Source organism: Oryza sativa, chromosome 11 (assembly GCF_034140825.1).
Source record: "Oryza sativa Japonica Group chromosome 11, ASM3414082v1".
NCBI lineage: Eukaryota > Viridiplantae > Streptophyta > Magnoliopsida > Poales > Poaceae > Oryza > Oryza sativa.
In genome coordinates, this window is record NC_089045.1 from 24,227,198 (window position 1) to 24,251,279 (window position 24,082).

The 24,082-nt window shown below is 43.4% G+C and overlaps 2 protein-coding genes across 2 annotated transcripts; both read left to right on the forward strand.

Annotated features, from left to right (window-relative positions):
- The first annotated feature begins 14,901 nt into the window (after positions 1-14,901).
- On the forward strand, positions 14,902-17,436 carry LOC107276970 (WAT1-related protein At5g47470). The gene is made up of 2 exons (XM_015761199.3): positions 14,902-16,543; positions 17,064-17,436. Exons 1-2 carry the CDS (start codon positions 15,327-15,329, stop codon positions 17,221-17,223), a joined length of 1,377 nt encoding a protein of 458 aa, XP_015616685.2. The 5' UTR covers positions 14,902-15,326; the 3' UTR covers positions 17,224-17,436.
- A 2,035-nt stretch (positions 17,437-19,471) lies between these two features.
- LOC4350808 (glutathione S-transferase T1) lies at positions 19,472-23,646 on the forward strand. Its single transcript, XM_015762488.2, has 7 exons — positions 19,472-19,635; positions 19,726-19,799; positions 19,941-20,001; positions 20,678-20,731; positions 22,383-22,462; positions 22,731-22,936; positions 23,168-23,646. Exons 1-7 carry the CDS (start codon positions 19,565-19,567, stop codon positions 23,360-23,362), a joined length of 741 nt encoding a protein of 246 aa, XP_015617974.1. The 5' UTR covers positions 19,472-19,564; the 3' UTR covers positions 23,363-23,646.
- The last annotated feature ends 436 nt before the right edge of the window (positions 23,647-24,082 follow it).

Consider the following 24,082-nt stretch of genomic DNA (forward strand, 5'->3'; position numbering starts at 1 on the left):
TGTTTGGTCATATATATCATTAGTCCCATGATACAGATATGATCACGGATGATATGCATGCATGTGCGTCTGTGTGTTAATTTGTTGCATCGTCAGAAAAAGGAAGAGACAAAACTAGGCGATCAGCAAAATTGGAGAATCGGAGATGGCTGGATGCACGCACTTGCGTCAGCATTAACAATAAAATTGTACCCTACTAATTAATATATATAATATAATCAGCTTAAAATATATGGATTTCAGCAGTGGCTATGGTAATAGCACCTGGCACCGTGCGGCGCTCTTCATATTGTTGCGTACCGAAGTGTATATGATTGGCTTGGACTAGTCGTCCTGGCGGCTTAATTAGCCAGTCAAACAAGCTACAATGCACGTATGTTGGAAAAGTATTTTTAGAATATTTGGAAAACGAATTTTAAAACATATTAGAAAGAGATTGTGCTGGTTTTGTTGCGTGGTGCCCAAGTAGATTTAGAAAGTTAAGAAAAAAAAGAGAATATATTAGAGTGTCATTTACTCGATCTGTTACAAAATATAAGGATTTCCATGATAAAGATTTTGTATCATAATATAAGTATTTCTATGCTGATTTCTATAATTCCCATCATTTCAATAATTTTGAAGTTAGTCAGATGCTTGAAAAGGGAATCTAAGCAATTCAAATTAAAAAAAAATGAAGTGATATAAAGAAATCTTTTAACCTAACCATAGTAATTGCTAAATAACCTAAAAATCCTTATATTTTACAACAGAGAGGGTATTAGTTATTAATGTGTAAACACGTCCTTTAAAGACGTATTTCTTTCACATGCACATACATCAAGTGTGTTGGATGCTTGGAATTAAAAGCACCGGTGGTGTGGCCATACAGTCGTGGGTATATAAACTTATATAGCAGGGTTTAAATTCTACATCTACCAATATACACACATGCGTGCTTTCAGTAGCATGTTACTGACACTAGGAAGTTATCATTTAAGTTGCCAGTAGGATTTTATATGAAAATCGCTTTTCCATGTGGTCGAAAAATGATTTTTACAGGCGAGTGAATGGAATGCCTGTAACAAATGGCCTATGAAAGTCTCATCAGTATTCACAAGCGGTTCCACACCCACATGTGAAGATACCCACTTAGAAAAACGTTCGTTTGTGAAATAAAATGAAATGAACATCATTGATTCATAGGGATGCAAGCGGGCCGATCCGCAAACCTACTTATATGTTAAATAAAAGGTAATCCACGAGTTTTCACGTCATGGCTCGGCGATGCAAGTGGGTCAATCCATAAACCCATTTAATTATAAGTTAAATTAGTAGGTAAAAGTCGACCCGCGGATTATTCACTAATTTTGTTTATAAGCGGGTTTGCACACGGGTTGGCCTATCCCTTTTGATTCATATATATCCACATCCATCCACATTTAGAGAGTAGTCGTCCAACATGGCCAAAATGAAAACATCAACAACAGTACAGTAGAACATTAACACGAGCAGCACACAATATACACAAAGCATATCGATCAACGACAGCAGCAAACCGTCGTCGTCATCGCATCCCTCATCGCGTCGTTTCTACCCGGACGCTCTCGCACCGCTCCGTTGTTAGTTGATCGCCGTCGCAGTCGTTGTAGCCGGTCGACACTCGCTCTACTCCGCTGCTGGTCGTCATCGCAGCCACCTTCTCACGGTCCTCGTCGCTATCATCACGCCGGCGGCGGCGCCGCCGCCGTAGCCGGATCGGCGCTATGAATTAAGCTCCGGCTACACGCTGCCAACCGCCGGCAGCTTCCACGGCCGCCTCGGTTTCGCCATGAAAACTTAGTTTTAACTGTTGTAGCTGCATCACAACGGCGATGGATGCCGCAGTAGGGATTTGGATCATCGCTCCTGAGCATCGCTACTGCTAGATCCGCCTCCGATCCTTAGCACTGTAGCTATCAGATCCACCTGCTTCCTAGTACCGTCGGTCCATTTAGGTAACACTTTTTACAAGCAGTACACCTAATACCATCGACGATCGTGAAAAGTAACTTTTATAGGTGGTTCGTGACTGAGGATTCTCGGTGCATTTTCACGTGTTGGTTTTCTTTTAGTCCGTATGTAAAAATAGCGGGGAGTGGGGAGGAGGTTGCTGAAAATAGTTTTTTAGTAGCGTGCTAAGGAGTTGCCATTTGGCCTATTTCATGGAAAAGCTCAAAACAGACTATCACTGCAGGGTCTACTATGTATGCGGAGTTTATAGCATGCTATGAGGCAACGGGGCAGGTGAACTGGCTAAAGAAGTTCATACCCGGTTTAAAGGTGGTTGACAGTATTGAGAAACCACTAAAGTTATACAGCGACAACGAACCCGCACTAATGTACGCTCACAACAATCAGTCAAGTGGTGCTGCCAAACACATTGACATAAAGTACTATGTTGTGAAGGATAATGTCCGGGATCAAACAATAAGTCTCGAGCACATTAAAACAGAAAGGATGCTCGCGGATCCACTCACGAAAGGCCTACCACCCAACGTGTTCAAGGAACATGTAGCCGGCATGGGTTTAAGGGAAGCCATATGAATCTTGGACTACAGGGCCCAAAAGTAAAGTATCTGTTTCTGAATAGAGATATGTATAGTGGCTGTCGAATCCATCGGTGATTGACCGTGACGATGAAACATGCTCTATTTACAAATCTGTGATGGAATAGAAAAAGCTAAAAGAAAAAGTGAGATCAAGGGGGAGAATGTTAAATAGATCTCCCTCCCCTTGAGCCCAACGGCTCAAGGGGGCCTTGACCGCGCCCTGATCGGGGGCGCCCAACCCAAATGGCTGGTGGGCCCCCGTCACACTGCGCCATATAAAAGAGGGGTGGAGGCCGGCACGGCACAAGGTACAAAGTTCACCACCGCCGCCAACTCCACCCCACAAAACCCTAATCCGATCGAGGGGGCGCAGCCAGTGACGGGAAACGCCACCGCCGCGCCACGACCTCGCCGGGATCGCCCACAACCACCGCTGCAACGACAACCGCTGCCGTCAAGCACACCATCGCTGCCGTCCACGTCAAGCCGCGATGACAACGACGATGTCCGGCGCCTCTTCCTCCACGAACTCCTCAACCGGTTGATATCTAAACCCTCTCCCTTTCATCTACAATGTCGTTCATCAAACCCAAATAGAACCACCCGACTAGATCTAACCTAGGTGATCCTAGTGCAAAGTATAACAATGGTATCAGAGCTTTCCTAGTGTTTAGATCGTTTCGGGGAAAGAAATCCAAAGAAAGAAAAGCACAAGATCCGCACGGATCAAAAGAACCGAAAACCCTAACCCTAATCTTACCTCGTCGCCGGCCGTCATCGACGCCAGCAACGGAGGGGGGGAGGGGCAAAGAGGCGCCGCCTAGGAGCCACTCGACGGCCGCGCGCGCACCTGCGGGTGCACGCGCGCGCCGGCGAGGGGGCCCGCGGCGGCGCCGCCATCTTCGTCGTCGCCGTTCTCTCTCTCACTTCACGCGGGTGGAGGGCGAGAGACGGTGGGGGAGAAGAGAAGAGAAAAGCACGCCGGCCATGGCGCGGCGGCGCGAAGGTCGCCGGCGGCGGCGACGCCGTCCACGCGGTCGCGCGAGAGAGAGAAAGAAGAGAAGCTAGGGTTCGGCGCGGCGGCTGGGGGGGTCGGCGTTTTTGTTTGCCCGATCTCCCCGCCCGGCCGTCCGATCGAACCGGATCGGACGGTCGCCGCCGCCGGTCGGGCCGAAACCGGCCCAAAAAGGGAGCGCGCGCGTGGCGGTTTTCCCGGCCCAGGCCCAGGTTGCGGCCTGGGAAAGAGGGAGGCGCGCCCGCCCGCGCCAAAAGGCCGCGGGCCGGCCGGAAAAAGTTCAAAAGAGGTCCCTCGGGGGCCGAAAATAAAGAAAAGAGAACAGTAGCAATTTTTCCATTTTATTTTGTATAATTTTCATGCAAATTTCAATAGAATTTTGAATAGATTTTTGCATGTTTTACCTCTGTTTAAATTTGAACCAACGGGAGAATTTTTTTAGAGAGTAAATTACAGAGATTTTGCTACTGTTCATATGTTTTTTATATAGTTTTCCGCTGCAAATAGATGAAATTGATGAAAATTAGTGTTTCTAAAATTAAATTTCGAACCAACGGGAGAATTTAATTTTAGGAACATTAATTATGTGCTATGATGTTGTAATTTTCTGACCAACGTTGTTAATTGCAATATTATAGTTATGGTGATATGTGTTATGTCTAATTCTGCCCAACGGTGATATATGCTTAATGCATAATATTTTAATGTTAATTTTGTTCTCACCGCACATGATTATTTCAGGTGGCTACTCCTTGATGGGTTGCATTAAAGATATTCCGACCCTAAAAGGAGATAACTACGCAGAATGGAAAAGAAAACTCGACCTTACTTTTATCTTGGGAGAGGTGGACTGGGTGTTGACTACCCCATGTCCTATAGAACCTGCTGAACTTGTCAGAGGTGAAAATGAGTCAGATGCTGACTGGCAAAAGAGACAGAGGGACAATGCTCCTCTCGTCATGTCGTATGACATTGAACAAAAGAAATGGTCCTTAGCCAACAAGAAATGTTTGGCTGTGGTAAAGAATACGATTGAGCCTACCATATTGGGCTCAATCCCAGAGTGTGACGCTGTCTCAGAGTACCTTGAAAGAATAAAGAGTCAGTTTACTGGCTCTTCAAAGACGTATGCTACACAGTTGATCAAGCAGCTTGTGACAGAAAGGTACCATGGAGGTGGTGTTAGAGACCACATACTTAGAATGAGCAACATGGCTTCCAAGTTGAAGCCAATGGATTTGGGCATAACAGATGACTTTCTGGTCCATCTGGTTATGGCCTCATTGCCAAAGCAGTTTGACAATTTTATTGTCAACTACAACATAAGTCCAGAGAAGTAGAACTTTGAGAAGCTCATTGCTAATTGTGTGCAAGAGGAGGAGAGAATCAAAGAATCAAATGGTGGTTCAATAAACTATGTTAAAGATAAGAAAAAGAACCACAAGTCTCCCACCTCAAAAGCTAAACAGTCTCAGCATTTGCCTCAGCAACAATAGTTCGCTGTTGAGAAAGATCAGTGTCTCCATTGCAAGAAGACAGGACACTACAAGAAAGATTGTCCTGACTTTTTGAAAATGATCATGGCAAGGAAAGGTGAGAACATTATTACATTTGTAAATGAATCTCATTATGTTGGTTACTCTAGATCCACATGGTGGATTGATTCTGGAGCAACTATTCATGCTTGTAATTGTTTAAAGGCATTCCGTTCGACGAGGACTACGCAAAGAAGAGAAAGCTCCATTAGAGTTGCCAATGGAGTTGAAGAAAAAGTTGAAGCTGTTGGAGATCTTCCTCTAGAGCTTGCGAATGGCTTCACACTTTTACTTCGAGATGTCTTTTATGTTCCTTCTTTGCAAAGAAACTTAATAAGTGTATCAAAGTTGGATTTTGATGGATATGATTGCCGCTTTGGAAGTGGCAAATGTGAACTATGGTATAATAATGCATGTATTGGTCTTGCTGTGTTGCGAGACGAGCTTTATTTGTTATCTCTTTCTGAGAATGTGAATGTTGTGTCCTCGTTGACAAAAGAAAACAAGAAAAGAAAGCGAACTCCCGATGTCTCATCGAAATTATGGCACTATCGTTTGGGCCATATTTCGAGGGGGAGAATTGAGAGACTAGTTAAGAATGAAATTCTTCCTCCATTGGAGTTCTCAGACTTAGAACAATGCATAGAATGCATTAAAGGAAAATTTGTAAATAGCATCAAAAAGGGTGCAAAACGAAGCGCAGGAATTTTAGAGATCATTCACACAGATATTTGTGGTCCATTTCCTGTGAAAAGTGTGGATGGCTATGACTCGTTCATAACATTCACAGATGATTACTCCCGCTATGGTTATATTTATCCAATTAAAGAGCGATCAGAAGCATTGGATAAATTTAAGATATTCAAAGCTAAAGTTGAAAATCAGCATGATATAAAGATTAAAGTAGTAAGATCTGACCGTGGGGGGGAGTACTATGGTCGACATACGCCTTATGGGCAAGTCCCTGGACCTTTTGCAAGGTTCTTGCTAGAGAATGGAATAGTAGCCCAGTATTCAACACCGGGCGAACCTCAACAGAATGGGGTAGCTGAAAGGTGCAACCGTACTCTTATGGATATGGTGCGCAGCATGATGAGCTACTCCACACTACCACTGGGTTTATGGATGGAGGCGTTAAAAACTGCCATTCATATTCTCAATAGAGTTCCAAGCAAATCGATGCCCAAAACACCGTATGAGCTATGGACAGGAAGAGTACCCTCGCTAGCTCACCTCCGTGTGTGGGGGAGTCCTGTAGAGGCCAAAGTATTTAACCCAAATATTGGGAAGTTGGATCCCAAGACAATCAGCTGCCATTTTATTGGCTATCCTCAAAGATCAAAAGGCTATCGTTTCTACTGTCCAAACAGTTATATAAAGTTTGTAGAAACGAGACACGCTGTCTTCTTGGAAGACGAAATGATTAGGGGGAGCTCGGTAGTTCGAGAAATTGCTCTTGAGGAGAGGCGGGTGTCTGTACCCGCTCCGTCGACTCAGGAGCCTTTCTTCTCTCTACCTGCTGATGTTGTGCCTGCAATGCCTGTCATTGAGGTACCAGCACCTGTTGTTACCCCTCCTGTGGCAACAATGAATGAAAGTGAGGAACCTGTTCTACAGGATTCAACATAAATGGTTGCCATACCAGAGGAGGAGTTGCAACAGCCTCAAACAGATAATGTGCCAGTACAGGAGACTCAACAAGAGCCTCAGGTACAGGATGTGCCAAATGTGCAGGCCCCTAGAAGGTCTGAAAGAGTCAGAAGATCGGCTATCCGTGATGACTATAAAGTTTATAATATAGAAGAGTCGCATATGGATGATGATCCCACCTCATATGAAGAGGCCATGAGAAGCGCTCGCTCATCTGAATGGTTGGAAGCCATGAAAGATGAAATGAAATCAATGAAACTAAACGATGTTTGGGATTTAGAAGAAATTCCTAAAGGAGCCAAAACAGTAGCCTGTAAATGGGTCTACAAAACCAAATATGACTCCAAAGGGAATATAGAAAAGTTTAAAGCGCGACTTGTGGCAAAAGGCTTCACGCAACGAGAAGGGATTGATTACACTGAGACATTTTCTCCAGTCTCTTGTAAAGATTCCTTCAGGATTATAATGGCACTAGTGGCACATTATGATTTGGAATTACATCAGATGGATGTAAAAACGGCATTTCTAAATGGAGATTTGGAGGAAAAAGTATACATGGCGCAACCGAAAGGTTTTGTCATGAAAGGAAACGAAAATATGGGATGTCGTTTAAAGAGATCCATTTATGGATTAAAGCAAGCTTCGAGACAGTGGTACTTGAAGTTTGATGGGACAATAAAGAAATTTGGGTTTCAAGAGAATGTTGAGGACAACTGTATTTATTTAAAGTTTAAGAATGGGAGATTTATTTTCCTAATTCTGTATGTGGATGACATTCTACTGGCTAGTAGTGATGTCAGTCTACTACAGGAAATAAAGAAATTCTTGTCCTCAAACTTTGACATGAAAGACCTCGGTGAGGCTTCATATGTTTTGGGCATAGAGATTCACCGAGATAGAACAAAGTATACATTGGGACTTTCTCAAAAGACATATATAGAAAAGGTGTTGAAGAAATTCAACATGTACAGATGCAGTGCTACACCTGCTCCTATAGTGAAAGGCGAAAAGTATGGGGCATCGCAATGTCCCAGAAATCAGTATGAGCTCAATAAAATGAAAACAAAGCCATATGCGTCAGCTGTAGGAAGCCTACAGTACGCGCAAGTGTGCACACGACCTGACTTGGCATTTGTTACCGGGTTACTTGGCAGATTTCAAAGTAATCCAGGCCTAGAGCACTGGAAATTGGTAAAGAAAGTCTTGCGTTATTTCCAAGGAACAAAAGGCCTCATGCTGTCTTACAGAAGATCAAAATCACTCCAGATAGTGGGGTACTCAGATTCTGACTTTGCAAAAGATAATACAAAGTCAACATCGGGATACGTGTTTACCCTGGCAGGAGGAGCTATTTCATGGAAAAGCTCAAAACAGACTATCACTGCAGAGTCTACTATGTATGCCGAGTTTATAGCATGCTATGAGGCAACGGGGCAGGTGAACTGGCTAAAGAAGTTCATACCCGGTTTAAAGGTGGTTGACAGTATTGAGAAACCACTAAAGTTATACTGCGACAATGAACCCGCAGTAATGTACGCTCACAACAATCAGTCAAGTGGTGCTGCCAAACACATTGACATAATTTAAAGTACTATGTTGTGAAGGACAAAGTCCGGGATCAAACAATAAGTCTCAAGCACATTAAAACAGAAAGGATGCTCGCGGATCCGCTCACGAAAGGCCTACCACCCAACGTGTTCAAGGAACATGTAGCCGGCATGGGTTTAAGGGAAGCCTTATGAATCCTGGACTACAGGGCCCAAAAGTAAAGTATCTGTTTTTGAATAGAGATGTGTATAGTGGCTGTCGAATCCATCGGTGATTGACCGTGACGATGAAACATGCTCTATTTACAAATCTGTGATGGAATAGAAAAAGCTAAAAGAAAAAGTGAGATCAAGGGGGAGAATGTTAAATAGATCTCCCTCCCCTTGAGCCCAACGGCTCAAGGGGGCCTTGACCGCGCCCTGATCGGGGGCGCCCAGCCCAAATGGCTGGTGGGCCCCCGTCACACTGCACCATATAAAAGAGGGGTGGAGGCCGGCACGGCACAAGGTACGAAGTTCACCGCCGCCGCCACCTCCACCCCACAAAACCCTAATCCGATCGAGGGGGCGCAGCCAGTGACGGGAAACGCCACCGCCGCGCCACGACCTCACCGGGATCGCCCACAACCACCGCTGCAACGACAACCGCCGCCGTCAAGCACACCGTCGCTGCCATCCACGTCAAGCCGCGACGACAACGACGATGTCCGGCGCCTCTTCCTCCACGAACTCCTCAACCGGTCGGTATCTAAACCCTCTCCCTTTCATCTACAATGTCGTTCATCAAACCCAAATAGAACCACCCGACTAGATCTAACCTAGGTGATCCTAGTGCAAAGTATAACACCGTCGGTCCTTTTAAGTAACACTTTTTACAAGCAGTACACCTAATACCATCGACGATTGTGAAAAGTAACTTTTATAGGTGGTTCGTGACTAAATGATTCTCGGTGCATTTTCATGTGTTGGTTTTCTTTTAGTCCGTATGTAAAAATAGCGGGGAGTGGGGAGGAGGTTGCTGAAAATAGTTTTTTAGTAGCGTGCTAAGGAGTTGCCATTTGGTCTATTTGAGTATGTTTTAGGGATGTTTTCGCCGGTGTGTACAAGTACAGTGTGTGCATATATACTTCTTTTATGTAATAAAAAAGAATATGTTGAACTCTTGGGAACAGTTGAATTAGCTATGTAATCAATTGCCTGAGCTTTTTTTTTGGGCAGAATTCTGAATCACATGTTTCAACTGTTGGATGAAAGATCCATGCATCCAACTAGCTATAGAGGTCGGCATCCTTTTGTGCCCAAGTCAAAATCATGTGATGAGACTTTTCCCTCTGTGCGAGGAGCCGGAGCTCTCTCAGCCAGGAATCATCACATATAAAACAATAGGAAACAACCAATGAGCACCACTGTGTGGTAGTTAATGAAAATTGAACTGTTACATAGTGGAGTAATTGACCATATCTGTGAAAATGAGCAGGCATTGAGATAGCTAGCTATGTACTGTCACTGGTCAAAAATAGTTGACCATAATTTGGAGTATTACTAGATCAAACCGTACATATATATGCGTGTGTAAATTAATTATTACAAACGTATCCAGATAAGATTTCTCTTCAAGTAAAAGAAACATATGTATAGACATGTATGCACAGAAATCCTGGTGATTTTATATACAGTTCTATATGATAGTGAGGATTATATAAGCTAGTAGATCAAATGCAATAGTAATATACTAGTACAGAACACATATTAATTTGTACATGTTGTTTTGCATGGGAAGTCAAACCTTCTAGATGCCATGTGTGCTCATGTCGGAATCAACATTATTCCTTATTATATGGAGTAACTTAATTTCTTTGCTACGAATTCATCAGCTTCCTGTCAGATTAATTGTTAATTTTGAGGACTTGTGATTGGCGTGTTAGTCCTTCTGTGGCTTAAGAACGAGATGTGTACTGTCTCATCGATTGACTCTGAGAATGAGATACTGATGTTTTTCTGGATAATGGATTGAACCGATCTGATCTACATTCAAACGGATGTAAACAGTCAAATGAGATACTGATGATGGAGATAGCTTAGCCTTAATCGAGCTAACCGTTGAATTCAAAGCACAAGCTATTCTGCTCTTTTTTTCCTCACATGGAGCTATTTAGATACACGTACTTGTGTAGATACGTTGCAATCATCTAATTAAACATATGTATACGTCATTTTCGCCAAACTTTGACAAATAATTGTCGTTAGAATATATTCACAAAATTTGATAGTTATTATTATTATTACTACTACTATTATTATATTATGGAGTGCTTTTTAGTTAAGAGGTATGAATCTCTACATGTGCTGCAATTTTTCATGTATCTGATCTAAGTGTTAGGAAGGTTAATGCTTTAAGTTTGAAAATTTTGACTCGAGATGTTTATAGAAAGATTGGTGTTTTACTTTTCATGACCGAATGAAGTACTAGTACATACGTACAAATCTACAATTCCCTGGATGGTCGTGATCTGCTTTGCTATGTGCTGATGCAACTAATTAAACATTACGGGTTTGAAGTTTAAACCCCAAGACAATGCTATACTTTTCATGAATTTCCTTCAGTTTGTCCACTCCTAGGATATTGTCAAATGATGGACCAAAGACCGGGGCCAGTCTCCCTTGTGGTGACATAAGAAATTACTAATTAATATAACATGGCAACTTAATTTATATTTTAACTTAAAGCAACACGAGACAAATTGGATCAATCATCTTATGTAACAAATAAAATGTTAGATTGCAGCAAAATAAAATAAAAGATGCAACACTTTTGTAAACAAAGTTGCAACAACAAAAAAATTAACATTCTGTAACAAATTAAAATAGAATTTGCAAACAAACTGAGAACACGTTTGCAACGATGTGTACTATATCAGTTGCCACGACAAGGCACATAAATCTAGTAGGTCGAGATTGGGCCATCTCAACCACATGATTGGCAATTCTTTTTCTTAATTATCACCGCCAGAAGAATAAACTAATTAATTTAGTTATAAAAGTAATTATAGTAGAGTATATGTCTCAAATTAAGAAGATGTCAATGCCCTAGAGAGTACTAAGGAGAACGATGGGAATTAAATTAATGTTTATAGTGACCACACTGGAGTTTTCCTCTGTGGAAAACTGTAGAGTGACACATGCGTAAATTGACAAATACTCCGTATTAATTTTGCTTAATTTCAAGCCATCCATAAAGGCCGAGTCAACAATTAAGCTGAATTTGTACTGAACTCGAAGTCAAAATCAGATTATGGCATTGTTTAGTTCGCGAAAAAAAAAATTTGGGTGTCACACCATGAGACGGATTTATTAAGCCTAATTAATCCATCATTAGCACATGTGAGTTACTGTAGCACTTATGGTTAATCATGGACTAATTAGCTCAAAAGATTCATCTCGTGATTTCCATGCAAACTATACAATTTATTTTTTATTTTATCTATATTTAATACTAAATGTATGTATCCAAAGATTTGATGTGATGTTTTGGGAAAAAAATTTAGGAAGTAAATAAAGCCTATATTGAATGGGAAACAGAACAGGAACGAGATAGGAGGATTGGCCAGTCACATCAGGTTAATTAATAGAGGAAGAATAATAATAATAAGAGAGCTAGTAATACAACACATGAGTAGCTATCGTCAACTAAGGTAGATATAGATATTATATGTTATACACCTAACAAATTCTCCTTCCATGAGGTGAATGCAGGTTAGCTGGAGTAGTAGACAACGTATGTACAGTTGACAGGGAGAGGCTCATGATAACGTTAATTTTAAGACATACCGACCAAATGTATTAGACGTTCTGATAGATGTGGAGTGAGTATATATACAATTTAAGTGTCTATATTTAAAATGTGTTTTAAAAACAAATACTCCTTCACTTACGTTCCTTCACTATTTACAAGTACTAGCTAGCAAAATACCTATGCTTTGTCATAGTTTATCAAATAGGTTAGTATCACTTGTTTGTTTATTTAAACATGTGGTATTCACTTATTTGAATTAAATATTGGACTATTCCATGATATAAAAAACAATATGGGCTAATTTGTAAAATTTGCAAAAGGAGTGACGAGGTGGCAATGGCAGATTCACCGCCACCATGACTAGTAGTGCCTTTTAGGGCCCCTTTGAATCGCAGGAATGAGAAAATATAGGAATAGGAAAAACACGGGATTTTGATAGGAATGTAAGTGTAAAACAGAGGATTGCAAAATACAGGAAAAACACAAGAATGATCGTTTGATTGGACCGCAGGAAAAATACAGGAATTAAAGGAGAGATAAAGACTTAAAGGAAAATTTCCAAGAGGTTTTACCTTATGTTAGAATTCCTCCAAAACTTGCATGGCATTAGACAATCCATAGGAATTTCATAGGATTCCATAAGATCCATTCCTTTGATTCAAAGAGCTATATAGGAAAAATTCCTACAGGAATGAAATCCTCTAAAATTTCTAAGAATTTCCTTTGAATCAAGGGGGGGCCTTAATGGAGTATAGATTTTGGGAGTAGCTTATTAGAACGAATGGTCCAAGAGCACAGTAGAAGAAAACTTTTTTTTTAAAAAAAATATATTTTAAGACCGTGAAGAAAATAATTCGTTGCAATAATCCTGTAGAAAAGCCAAATGAACACTACACTGGTTAGCGAGATATAGAGCTCATAGGTTAAATAATGAGCTGATCAAACAACGAAAGTATGATTGATGATTTCTTTTTTCTTTTTTAAAAAAGTATGATAGAGCTAGCACCAGCTTCTCTCTATATATATATATCATGTAAAAAACCTAGCTGTGTTTGCAAGAGCAAGCTAGTTACCAACACTCCTATCTTGTTTTCCATGTACCCACTATTCAAACTGCTAAACGGTGTGTTTTTTAAAAAGTTTCTACACAAAAGTTGTTTAAAAAAAATCATATTAATCCATTTTTGAAAAAAATAGCTAATACTTAATTAATCACTCCATTTTCCGTGCGCACTTAAGTTCACTTTGGTCCCTCTATTTGTCACCCAGTCTGATTTTCGTCCCTTGATCGCAAAACCGGGTACAAGTACAACAGGCCCCCAACTTACGAAACCGTTTAAATAAGGTCCCTCGGCAGTATTTGAACCCGATTTTGGTTGAGGTGGCGCCTACGTGGAAAATTTGACTCGATCTTCATCTGATATGGCATTGACGTGGCGCTTACGTGGCAAATCGATCTGAAAAATAATAAAACCTATGGGACCCACATGTTAGTTTCACATACACAATAATAGAAAAATGGTGGGGCCCACGTGGTCCCCACCTATCATCCTCACTACCCTTCTCTCTATCTTCTCTCCTTCCTCCTCTCTATATCCCCCACTCTCTCTCCCCTGAGAATGGCGAACGGCAGCAGGCGGCGCAGAGGGGCGGCGATGGAGCTGAGAGGCGGTAGGTCACAGATGGAGCGGCGGCGAGCAGCGGGTGGAGCGCGACGACAACCACTGCGGTGTTTCCGAAGACGATGACGACGACGACGCTCTGCCCAGAACTCGCGTCCGTCCTATCCTCGCCCGTCCGCCGCACGCCGCTCCTCCTTGGCGGCCGCTGCGCGGCGACCCTCATCGCTCGGCCGCCGTACACCACCTCCCTCCTTGCCCGACACGGGAGGCAGTCGGCACGGATGGGCGGCTCTAGCTGCGTTGGCAGGAGAGAGAGAAGAGGGAGGCATCGTGCCTACACAAGGAGACGAAGACTCAACCGCCACGTGGCCGGCGTTTGCACCCAGCGCGAGTGAGGAGCCGGAGGAGGAGAGCCCTTCCGCCGAGCCAACTGAGGAGCCATCCGCCGCCGCCGCCATCTCCCAGACCGCGGCCACCGTCAGCGAGGGCCCCGTGGGAGCTCCCGGCCCCGAGGCTGCCGAGGAGGAGAGCGCGCGGCGCTAGTACCATGCAACATGGCAGCCTCCCCGCCGCGGTGCCATCGCCGCCACCGCGTAAGCCTCCGGGGAGCGGCGGTAGTTGACGGGGAACACCCGCCCCGACATACCTGGCGATGCGGCGGCCGCCCCACTTCGGCCGCTGCCGCTCCTTGCCCGCCCCACTCCGGCCGCCGCCGCTCCTCCCTGCCACCGGCACTGCTCCGGCCCGCCGCTCCGACTGGAGAGAGAGAAGAGGGAGAGAGAGGATAGAGAGAGAGAGGATAGAGAGAAGGGGTAGTGAGGATGACTGGTGGGGTCCATGTGGGCCCCACCATTTTTTTTTATTGTTGTGTATGTGAAACTGACATGTGGGTCCCAAAGGTTTTATCTTTTTTCGGATCGAATTGCCACGTAAGCGCCACGTTAATGCCACGTCAGATGAAGACCGAGTCAAATTTGCCACGTAGGCGTCACCTCAGCCAAAACCGGGGCCAAATACTGCCGAGGGACCTTATTTAAACGGTTTCGTAAGTTGGGGGACCTGTTGTACCTGGTTTTGCGATCGAGGGATGAAAATCAGACTGGTCGACAAATAGAGGGAGCCAAAGTGAACTTATTCTAAGAAAGAAATAGTGTACTACTATGTGTGGACTAGCAATCGTGCATGGCCCAGAAAGTTTTAGGCTTCAGGTTGCCAGGCCAGCCCGGCCTGCGAGAATGGAATACCAAAGAATAGATTTGTGGAAGAAGTTCAATGTTCGTCCCTTATCTAAGGGTCGAGTTTCAATCATGTCCCTCAACTGCAAAACTAAATCTAACACATCTCTTATCTTACAAAACTGGTGTAAGATCTAGTTGCCTAGATAAGTTTTGGTGATTAATGATAACATGTTCTGAAACTAACTATTGCTATGAGTTTTAGTAATAGGTTATGTTCCGGCATCAAGTAAAAAAAGGTTGATGGCTTATATGTTAAGGATCAGTGATAAGATTATAGTCTAATAAAGAGAGATGATACCTCACATATTACCAATATCTAAATAATTTGCATGTGGGGATGAGATCGACATGCACGGATGGAGGAGGGACACGAGCTCGATCGATCGATCATGGCGGGACGCATGTCATGCCATGTCGCGCCCAAAAATAGGTTCTCCTCCTCCCACCTCCCGCCCGACAATCGAGCGGCATCGATCGATCGACGACGTACGACCCACCGACCGATGGCCGACCACGCCGTGCACGTCCTCTCGCCGCCGTGCGTCTGCGCCACCCTCGTCGGAGCCGCCTCCTTCTCCTCCCTCCGTGCCGCCGCCGCCGCCGCCGCCGCGAGCGGCGATGGTCATCGTGGCCGGGAGCGGCAGAAGGAGGAGGCGGCCGCGGCGGCGTGCTCGCCGTGGGAGGACGCGGTGATCGCGGCGGGGATGATGGGGGTGCAGCTCGCCGGGGCGGCGTACATGGTGGTGCTCGCGCCGGCGATGGAGCGGGGGCTCGACCCGCTCTTCCTCGTCACGTTCGGGAGCCTGGCCAACGCGGCGTTCACGCTCCCGTTCTCCGTCGCGCTGGAGCGGCGCCTCCTGTGGCCGCCGGCGGAGCAGCTGCTCACCGGCCGGCTCCTGCTCCGCTTCGTGCTCCTCGCGCTCGGCGGCGTCACGGGGTTCCAGGCGCTGATGCTGCAGGGGATGAAGCGGACGTCCCCCGCCATCGCCGCCGCCATGCCCAACCTCACCCCGGGCTTCATCTTCGTCGTCGCCGCGTCCCTCGGCCTCGAGCGCGTCCGCCTCCGCTGCTGCTACACCTGGGCCAAGATCGTCGGCACCGCGCTCTGCCTCGGCGGCGCCATCACCATGAGCGTCATCCAGAGCGCCACGGCGCCGCCGTACTCGCCGTCGCCGTCGTCGGGGTGGGCGGCGGGGTGCTTCTGCCTGCTGGGCGCCGTGGTGGTGGTGTCGTGCACCACCGTGCTGCAGGCGGCGACGATGGTGGGGTTCCCGGCGCCGATCACGCTGTGCACCGTGACGTCGTTCCTGGGGGCGGCGCTGACGGCGGCGCTGCAGCTGGTGGCGCGGGGGAGCCTGGCCGGCACCGGCGCGGGGGCGGGGGTCGTGGGGCTCCGCGCCGTGCTGGCGCTGGTGCTCGTCGGCGGCGTGGTGAGCTCGGCGTGCGTGGCGTTCCAGGCGTGGGCGCTGAAGAAGAAGGGCCCCGTGGTGGTGTCCATGTTCAGCCCCACGCAGACCGTCGGCTCCGCCGTCTTCTCGGCCATCTTCCTCGGCAGAGTCGTCAAGCCTGGAAGGTAGAGCTGCTCATTCTTCTTTTTATTTCTTGAAAGAAAACATTGCGCAAAGTTTCATATTGGTATAGTAGTAAAAAAAATAGTTAACATAGATATATATATATGAATAGGTCGAGGCGACACTATTCGACTGTCATGAAAACTAGACGGGAAATTCTAAGTTTTCAGCCATGAGCCATCGAATCCATGTTGAGATTCGTGCATACGATCGGAATAAAAAATCAACCACGGGTCACTCGCATGTCAAACTCGCGACACATACCACACTATACTATGGCGCGATTTTAATTTACATATCGTTACATCTGATTTACTTGTATTATAGCTACATTGTATTATAGTTATAATGTTAAATTTTATACTAATTTTAATGTTAAAATTTTTCATCAAAATCTTTCGATAATGTTTGTAGAAATTCTTTTTTTAAAAATGATAATAAAATTAGTTTACATCTTTGGTCTCTGTCGATATATGCAAAAAACGATATTATTACTGAGTCATTTTTGGTTTGTATGTGTAGTGTGGTAGGGATGATTCTCCTCTTCTCGGGGCTGTATGTGGTGCTATGGGCAAAGAAGAAAGAGACCACCATCATCAACAGCGACGACTCATCCATGGCAGTGGCGACCAAGGATGGCGACGACCCAGAAAAGCAGCCACTCTTATCTCGACGACACTAATACTCTCTCACCTTCACTAAGCTAGCTAGTTGATTAATTAGCTAGTGTTTAATCTTATGTAAGCTCTTATGTATATTATGCACATGTGATTAGTCCTCGGCTTAATTTCGTTTGTATGGATGGCAGCTTATGATGTTTTTTAGATTATGGTAGATTAATTGTACTTAAATCGACATTTCTTTTTGCTATAAATACACCATGAGATTTAGATTATTTTGTTTCATATTGTATTCTGCATTAGCCTGCAGTATGCATTTTTATGCTAATGAAGACAGTATGCATTGTTATATGCTAATGAAGATCATTTTTTTTCAACTTTTGTATAAATGTAAACTTTATTAAGAGGCCTTTCATTTTAAGTTCGCGTGCATTTTGGAGGGAATCAAAGTCAAACATATCCCTCGATACTTTGGAACTCATGAATTAATCTAACATGATTCCCACCGGAATCACATTAATTATTACTCATCAAACTTGAAGTTCACTTAGCTCTGCTTTAAACTCAGGAATTTGTTTGTTAATGAGGGTTCTATTTGAAAACATGTAATTTTTAGTGTATTCTACCAAACTGGAGAATTTTTTTTCTGCGACAGTTAAGATTTCGAATTATAACATTTAGCATGTTTCCAAACCGAGACTCCGTGCCAAACACATTGGTATGGATTCCTCCTATGGTTTTTTTCGTGCTGAATGCTTAATACACGAACGGTTTGTGATAATTATTCACTGGTACAAATGAACAAATCACTTATTATAAAATCAGAAAGTGCATTTTAAAAATATTTTGCAGAAAGTTTTTTTTAAAAAAAAGATCAAATCATTTAGGAGCTCTCGAAAATCATGCGTATTCATTCATTCATTCATTTGAAAAGAACATGTCGTTGTCCAATTCTATAGCTTTAAATCGTTGAATTTGGTAGGGACTCATTTTAGCTTATATTATAAAGTTTCAATATTTTTGACGTTGCCATAAAAAAGAGTTGTCCATTTTGCCCCACTTAACTTTTGTGTTTATATAAATATACCATGTACTAAAAAATCTTCCTTCCACACACGCTGAGGCTTCCTTATTAGGCCATGGTCAACGCTCTAGCGTGAAGCTTGGTCTCACCCCTTCCGAGGCAAATATTCGCGCTAGCTCGGTCGGGATCGCACCCCCGCACAGCGCCGTGACCCCCAGCAGAGGGCCCCGTAGTTTCGTTAGCTTTTGGTCGAGGAGTTGCGTTGAGGAGATGCCTCACCCCAAGCCGTTGCCCCGCACCAGGGAAGAAGATGGAGAGGGAGTGGACTGGAGAGAAGGGACACATCGATTCCCACCGCACGGCTCCGATCTGCACCACCTTCAACTCGATCCGCCGCCGCCACACCTTGATCCGCCACCTCCACCTCGATCCGCCGGCACCGCCCCCGATATGTACTATCTCTGCCTTGATCTCCCACCACTGCCTCAATTTTCACCTACTCCACCTTGATCCACCTCGATCCGCTGGACGTGTGCTCGGGAGGGAGAGGTGGAGCTTGAGCTCGCCGGCTTCTCCGCCACCGAGGAAAGAGAGGGGAGAGGTGGCGCCACCTAGGAGAGGGGTATGGTGACGAGGCGTGCGGGAGAAAGAGAAGCGCCAACGAGGTGAGCGTGTGTGGGAGGAGATGAGCGAGCGCGTGCAGGTGGAGAAGTGCGAGTGATGGCGCGGGGTAGTGGTGGGGATGAAAATGATAGAAAGTTAAGAGAGTATGACAGTGGGCCATCGACCAATATATAATTTTCCTCTATATTAAGGGCTGATATGAAAAAGTGCTATAGGGCCCACTTCAAGGTACATGTATTTGGAGGATGGTTGCTTAAGCCCGAGTCTTTAATCACTTTTGCTTACGTGTATGGTTAGGGTGCTGCCTGCGTTGGTCGCGGTCTTAGGTGTACATCACTGTCTGGTGACATCCTACGATAGCCCACGTGTACCAAAACCACCCTAAAGCCGTTTGAGGGGTTAATCTTATATTCGGCTCTGTAATTCATGGGTATATTGTAGAAAAAAAAAGTTCAAAGGGGATAAAATAATCTTCTAAAAAGAAAAGGAGAAAGGAACGAGAGCCAAGAACCTAAAGTAGTTCTATCCAGATTTCGTGCAGGGGAAAGAAACACATGAAAGAAAGCAAAAAAAAACACCACCAACTAATTTCATTGGAATTTTGTGGGAGGTGGAGGGAGCAGATTGGTCTCTTTGACTCTCCTTGTGCGAGAGATTGACTTGGGATTTGTTGAGTTGGCAACTTTGCTTGGCTCTGCACGGACCAACGCCGACGACGACCGCCGGAGCCGCCGCATCTAGCTCGCCGCCCCGCCATGCAGCCGCTGCTCAAGGTGTACGCCGACCGCCGGTCGCAGCCCAGCCGGGCCATAATCATCTTCTGCAGGTACCCCAGCCAGTTCTTTCCTCTCACTCGCTTTCCCCCCCTGAATCGTCCTGAATCTTGATATCTTCTTGGACGCTGCGTTGGTTGCAGAGTGAACCGGATCGATTTCGAGGAGGTCACGGTGGATCTGTTCAAGCGCGAGCACCTGTCCCCTGAATTCAAGAGTAATCTGACGCTCTTTCTTGATCTTTTTTTTTTCTTTCCCTTTTTGTTTTTGCTGGCATGAAAGTTTGCAATCTTTTCCCCACTGCTTTAGTTATACTGTAGAGCTAGTATATATATTATAGTTTTCTTCCTTTCTTCAGAGATAAACCCAATGGGACAGGTGCCAGCAATCGTTGATGGGCGATTCAGATTGTTTGAGAGGTTTGTATGCCCTCTCGAGACTCCTCCAGAATAATAGTAGTAACTCTAGCGCACGATTCAGTAATTGTCCTGTCTCTCAGACTCTCACCTGCCCTTTGCAATGTCAATTTTGTACAGGACCAAAATTTTGTTCCAGTTCAGTTTTCGATGCGTATTTACAGTTTGTTCGGGATATTCTTCTGTCTTGTGTGTACACTTATAGTTTATTAACGCCAGAACTGTGCATGGAATTTGCAATTCCTTGCCTTCCATATTCTGTTTTTTCTGTTTTGTGAAAGATTATCCATGTAAGCTGCACACTTTTGAATGTTTTTAATGCCGCATATTGCGACTCCATATTTTTGATACTTAATAAACTAGAGATAGAGACCTACCAATTCAATTCCTGTTGAGGAGTGAGGACGCCTTATCTTCTTGACCTTTGCATTCTTCTTGAATTTCTGCATTATTTCTTGGTTATTCCTTTTATGCCGAAACCATAAATTAGAGGCATTTGATGCCAACGAAAAAAATGTTTATGTTCTAGACTTTCCAGTAAGTCCATATTTCATTACAATATAGTATAGTAACCCCATTTACAGTTTTAATCTGTTACATTCCATGACTGTGAACATTGCCGACTATTTTATTAGGTACAATTATAAAGCACTGACAAAACTCGCTCCTTTTGTGACAGCCATGCCATTCTGAGGTATCTTGCAACGGTGTTCCCTGGAGTTGCAGATCACTGGTGCGTAATGCTACTCCATTTGCATTGCCTGCTTTTTCGTGTTACAAGAATTTTTTCTTTAGCTGTGGTTTTCGGGCAACTTATGTGCATTCTTCTGCTATTGGATTGCCTTGAATTATGCAGCAACCGAGGGTCAAGTATACCACTTAGTCACTTACGTTGCCCCATTGTTGCATTTTATCCACATATTTTCGCCATGTACTAGGTCTAGATGAATCATATCTCTACTCCAAAGGATATGCATTTGGTGTGTAATGCTACTCCATTTGCATTGCCTGTTTACAAGAATTTTTTCTTTAGCTGTGGTTTTTGGGCAACTTGTGTGTTCTTCTGCTATTGGATTGCCTTGAATTATGCAGCAACCGAGGGTCAAGTATACTACTTAGTCACTTGCGTTGCCCCATTGTTGCATTTTATCCACATATTTTCGCAAAGTACTTGGTCTAGATGAATCATATCTCTACTCCAAAGGATATGCATTTGGTGTGCTGTCACTTTAGAAAATCTTGTGGCTGAATATACGTGGACAGTTGTGTGTCATTTGCATGGTCTTTTTTTTTTCCTAGAAAAGTGGCATTCTTTGCATATGCATATATGTATGTGATTGATTCATCTTAGAGAAAGTCAGTCATGTATGGTATTTTTAGATTTGAGGGTAGTTTTTTTGTATTTTTAACATTAACTCTTATAGAATTATTTATTTGACATCTTGCCATGCACAGTTACTATGCTTGTTATTATGACAAATAAGGCTATGTTCTTCCCCCATCTTTCCCAACTCAACTCTCTCGTTTTCCGCACGCACGCTTCCCAAACTACAAACTGTGTGTATTTTGCAAAAAAAATTCTATAGGAAAGTTGCTTTTAAAAAAAATCATATTTATCCATTTTTCAAGTTTAGTTTAGCTAATACTTAATAAATCATGCACTAACCGCCACTCCGTTTTGCGTGTTGGGAGCTCCCGAACTCAGCCTAAGCATGGTATTGGAACCTTCACTTGCTTCTTTCTAGGCTAGACAGAGAAACTTGGATTGCAATTACTTTATTCCATCTTATATATAAACTATATCTTACAGTATATTCAGTCAAGCCTTTTGAGTTTAATGGTTTATTTCCCATGGTATTGCATAATAATTTGATTTGCTTCAACTGGCTTTGAGCTAATGGTTATCCAAAGATTTTGGTTGCTTCTATAACTTAAAGGTTTTGCTGCCGATTTTCCATGACAGCTCATGCAATCTGATTCGTTTCAGTCACTTGTGATATGCTGGGTTTTCAAATTGATTTTCCTTGCAATAGCCCACAAGTTAGGATTCTTCTGTTCTTATTCCCTCCGGTCATCTTTATTTGACGCTGAGAGAGCTTAGTTTAGTTCTACCAGTGTCAAATATAAAAATGACTGGAGGGAGTATTTTTTAGTTAATACATTGCATTATATATTTACCATTGCTTTAGTCCAAAAAATTTCAGCTTGTTTCAATTAGTTTTGAGATGACATGCTACTGAGTTTTGGCAAGATGATACTTGCACTGGATATGCCACATTATAGCCATGAGTCTGCCATAGTGTGAGAGTTTGTCAGTCATTTTTTAATGAATGGATACTGTTCAAAGTTTAAGTCTCTGTTTTATCATATCTTGTCTCTTGTAGGTATCCTGCAGACCTGTTCACCAGAGCCAAACTTGAGGCCATCTTGGATTGGCATCATTCAAATTTGCGTCGTGGTGCAGGTGAGAAGTGAACCCAGTATACAATGTAAAAAGGAGAGGTAGTGTTAGGCTTTTTCGTTCATCATGTGGAGTTATCATTAACCAGAAGTCCAATTTTCTGCTATAGTTCCGACTCTGATTTCAAATGATCCTTCCATCAATGCATTTGAAGCACACCTTAAACATAGAAAGGAACGTTTGCAGTTTGTGGCAACCTAAAAACCTAATTAGGTAAATTTATTTTGCACTAGCTAAGCCTTTTTTCCATCCTTTAATTCGTTTTATGCAGCAACCTTCATACTGAACACCGTGTTGGCTCCTTCTCTTGGACTTCCGTCAAGCCCTCAGGCTGCAAAAGAGGCAGAGAAAGTACTGTTCCGGTCCCTGGGACTGATTGAATCTATGTGGCTCAAAGGCAACGCAAAGTTCTTACTGGGCAATCCTCAGCTATCAATCGCAGATCTTAGCCTTGTTTGTGAAATAATGCAATTGGAGGTACGTGTATATTGCCACATCAATTTATACGCACCATTTCAATTTTGTTGCCCATGAGTGTCACCTCCAACGATTTGCCTGTAAATACAAAATCTGCTGAATCCAGCCAGACTATGGTTTCCTCTTAAGCATTCAAACAAGCCACAGCCACATCATTTGAGAAACTTGAAAACTTCACATTAGGAGTTGTTTCTAAAAGAAAAGGAAAATGACTCTTAAACTAATATGCAGGTCCTCGGTGATAGTGAACGCGACCGGATTCTTGGACCTCATGAGAAAATCCGCAGTTGGGTTCAGAATGTGAAGAAAGCCACAAGCCCTCATTTTGATGAAGTCCATGAGCTCATTTTCAAGATGAAGGAACGTATGGCTGCAAAGCGCCAATCTGAGCCGAGCAAAGACTTGAAGACAGCATCAAAGCTCTGAGGGTACCCGTACTACTCTCGTATATAGCAGCAGTGTCCATGATGAACAAAAGGAAAGCAATAATCGAAGGAAAAGAAGGAAGAACAAGAAAGTTATATATCTTGTCTTTTTTTTTAAAAAAAATGATTTGTGGTAAATTTGGAGGAGATTATGCTTGACTATTCCAATTTGTAACATTGCATAGGAACAAAAGTGGTGTTTAAAGCATTGACAATTCAATTTACTGTTCTAATTTGTAACATTGCAGAGTTTTTTCAATAAAACAAACTGTGGTGTTTGAAGCATTTCTTTTTTACTCGAGAAGGGTGATCGCACATGCGTTCTCTGATTTTCAAAAGGACTACTGCTGTCTGCCTTACTCCTCATACGTAATCATGGGGATGTGCCTCGGAAGATGATATATGTGCACTCAAAATACAGATTTTTTTATCGATTTTTGTTAATATGCTTTTTAAATTGTTAAATGGTGTATTTTGTGTGAAAACTTTCTAAACATAAGTTGATTTAAAATATTTGATAAATTCATTTTTCAAGTTTAAAATAATTAAAACCTAATTAATCATGCGCAAATGGCTTTCTTGTTTTGCGTGCCTACTTAATTTTCATCCAAGGTAGGTTTGACACAGGGATTAAGTTAACACTTAGATTAAGTTATTGTAGCTTCTTGGAAGCATAGTTGAAAAAATCGAACTGGTGTGTAACATGGTCAACCTCACGGTT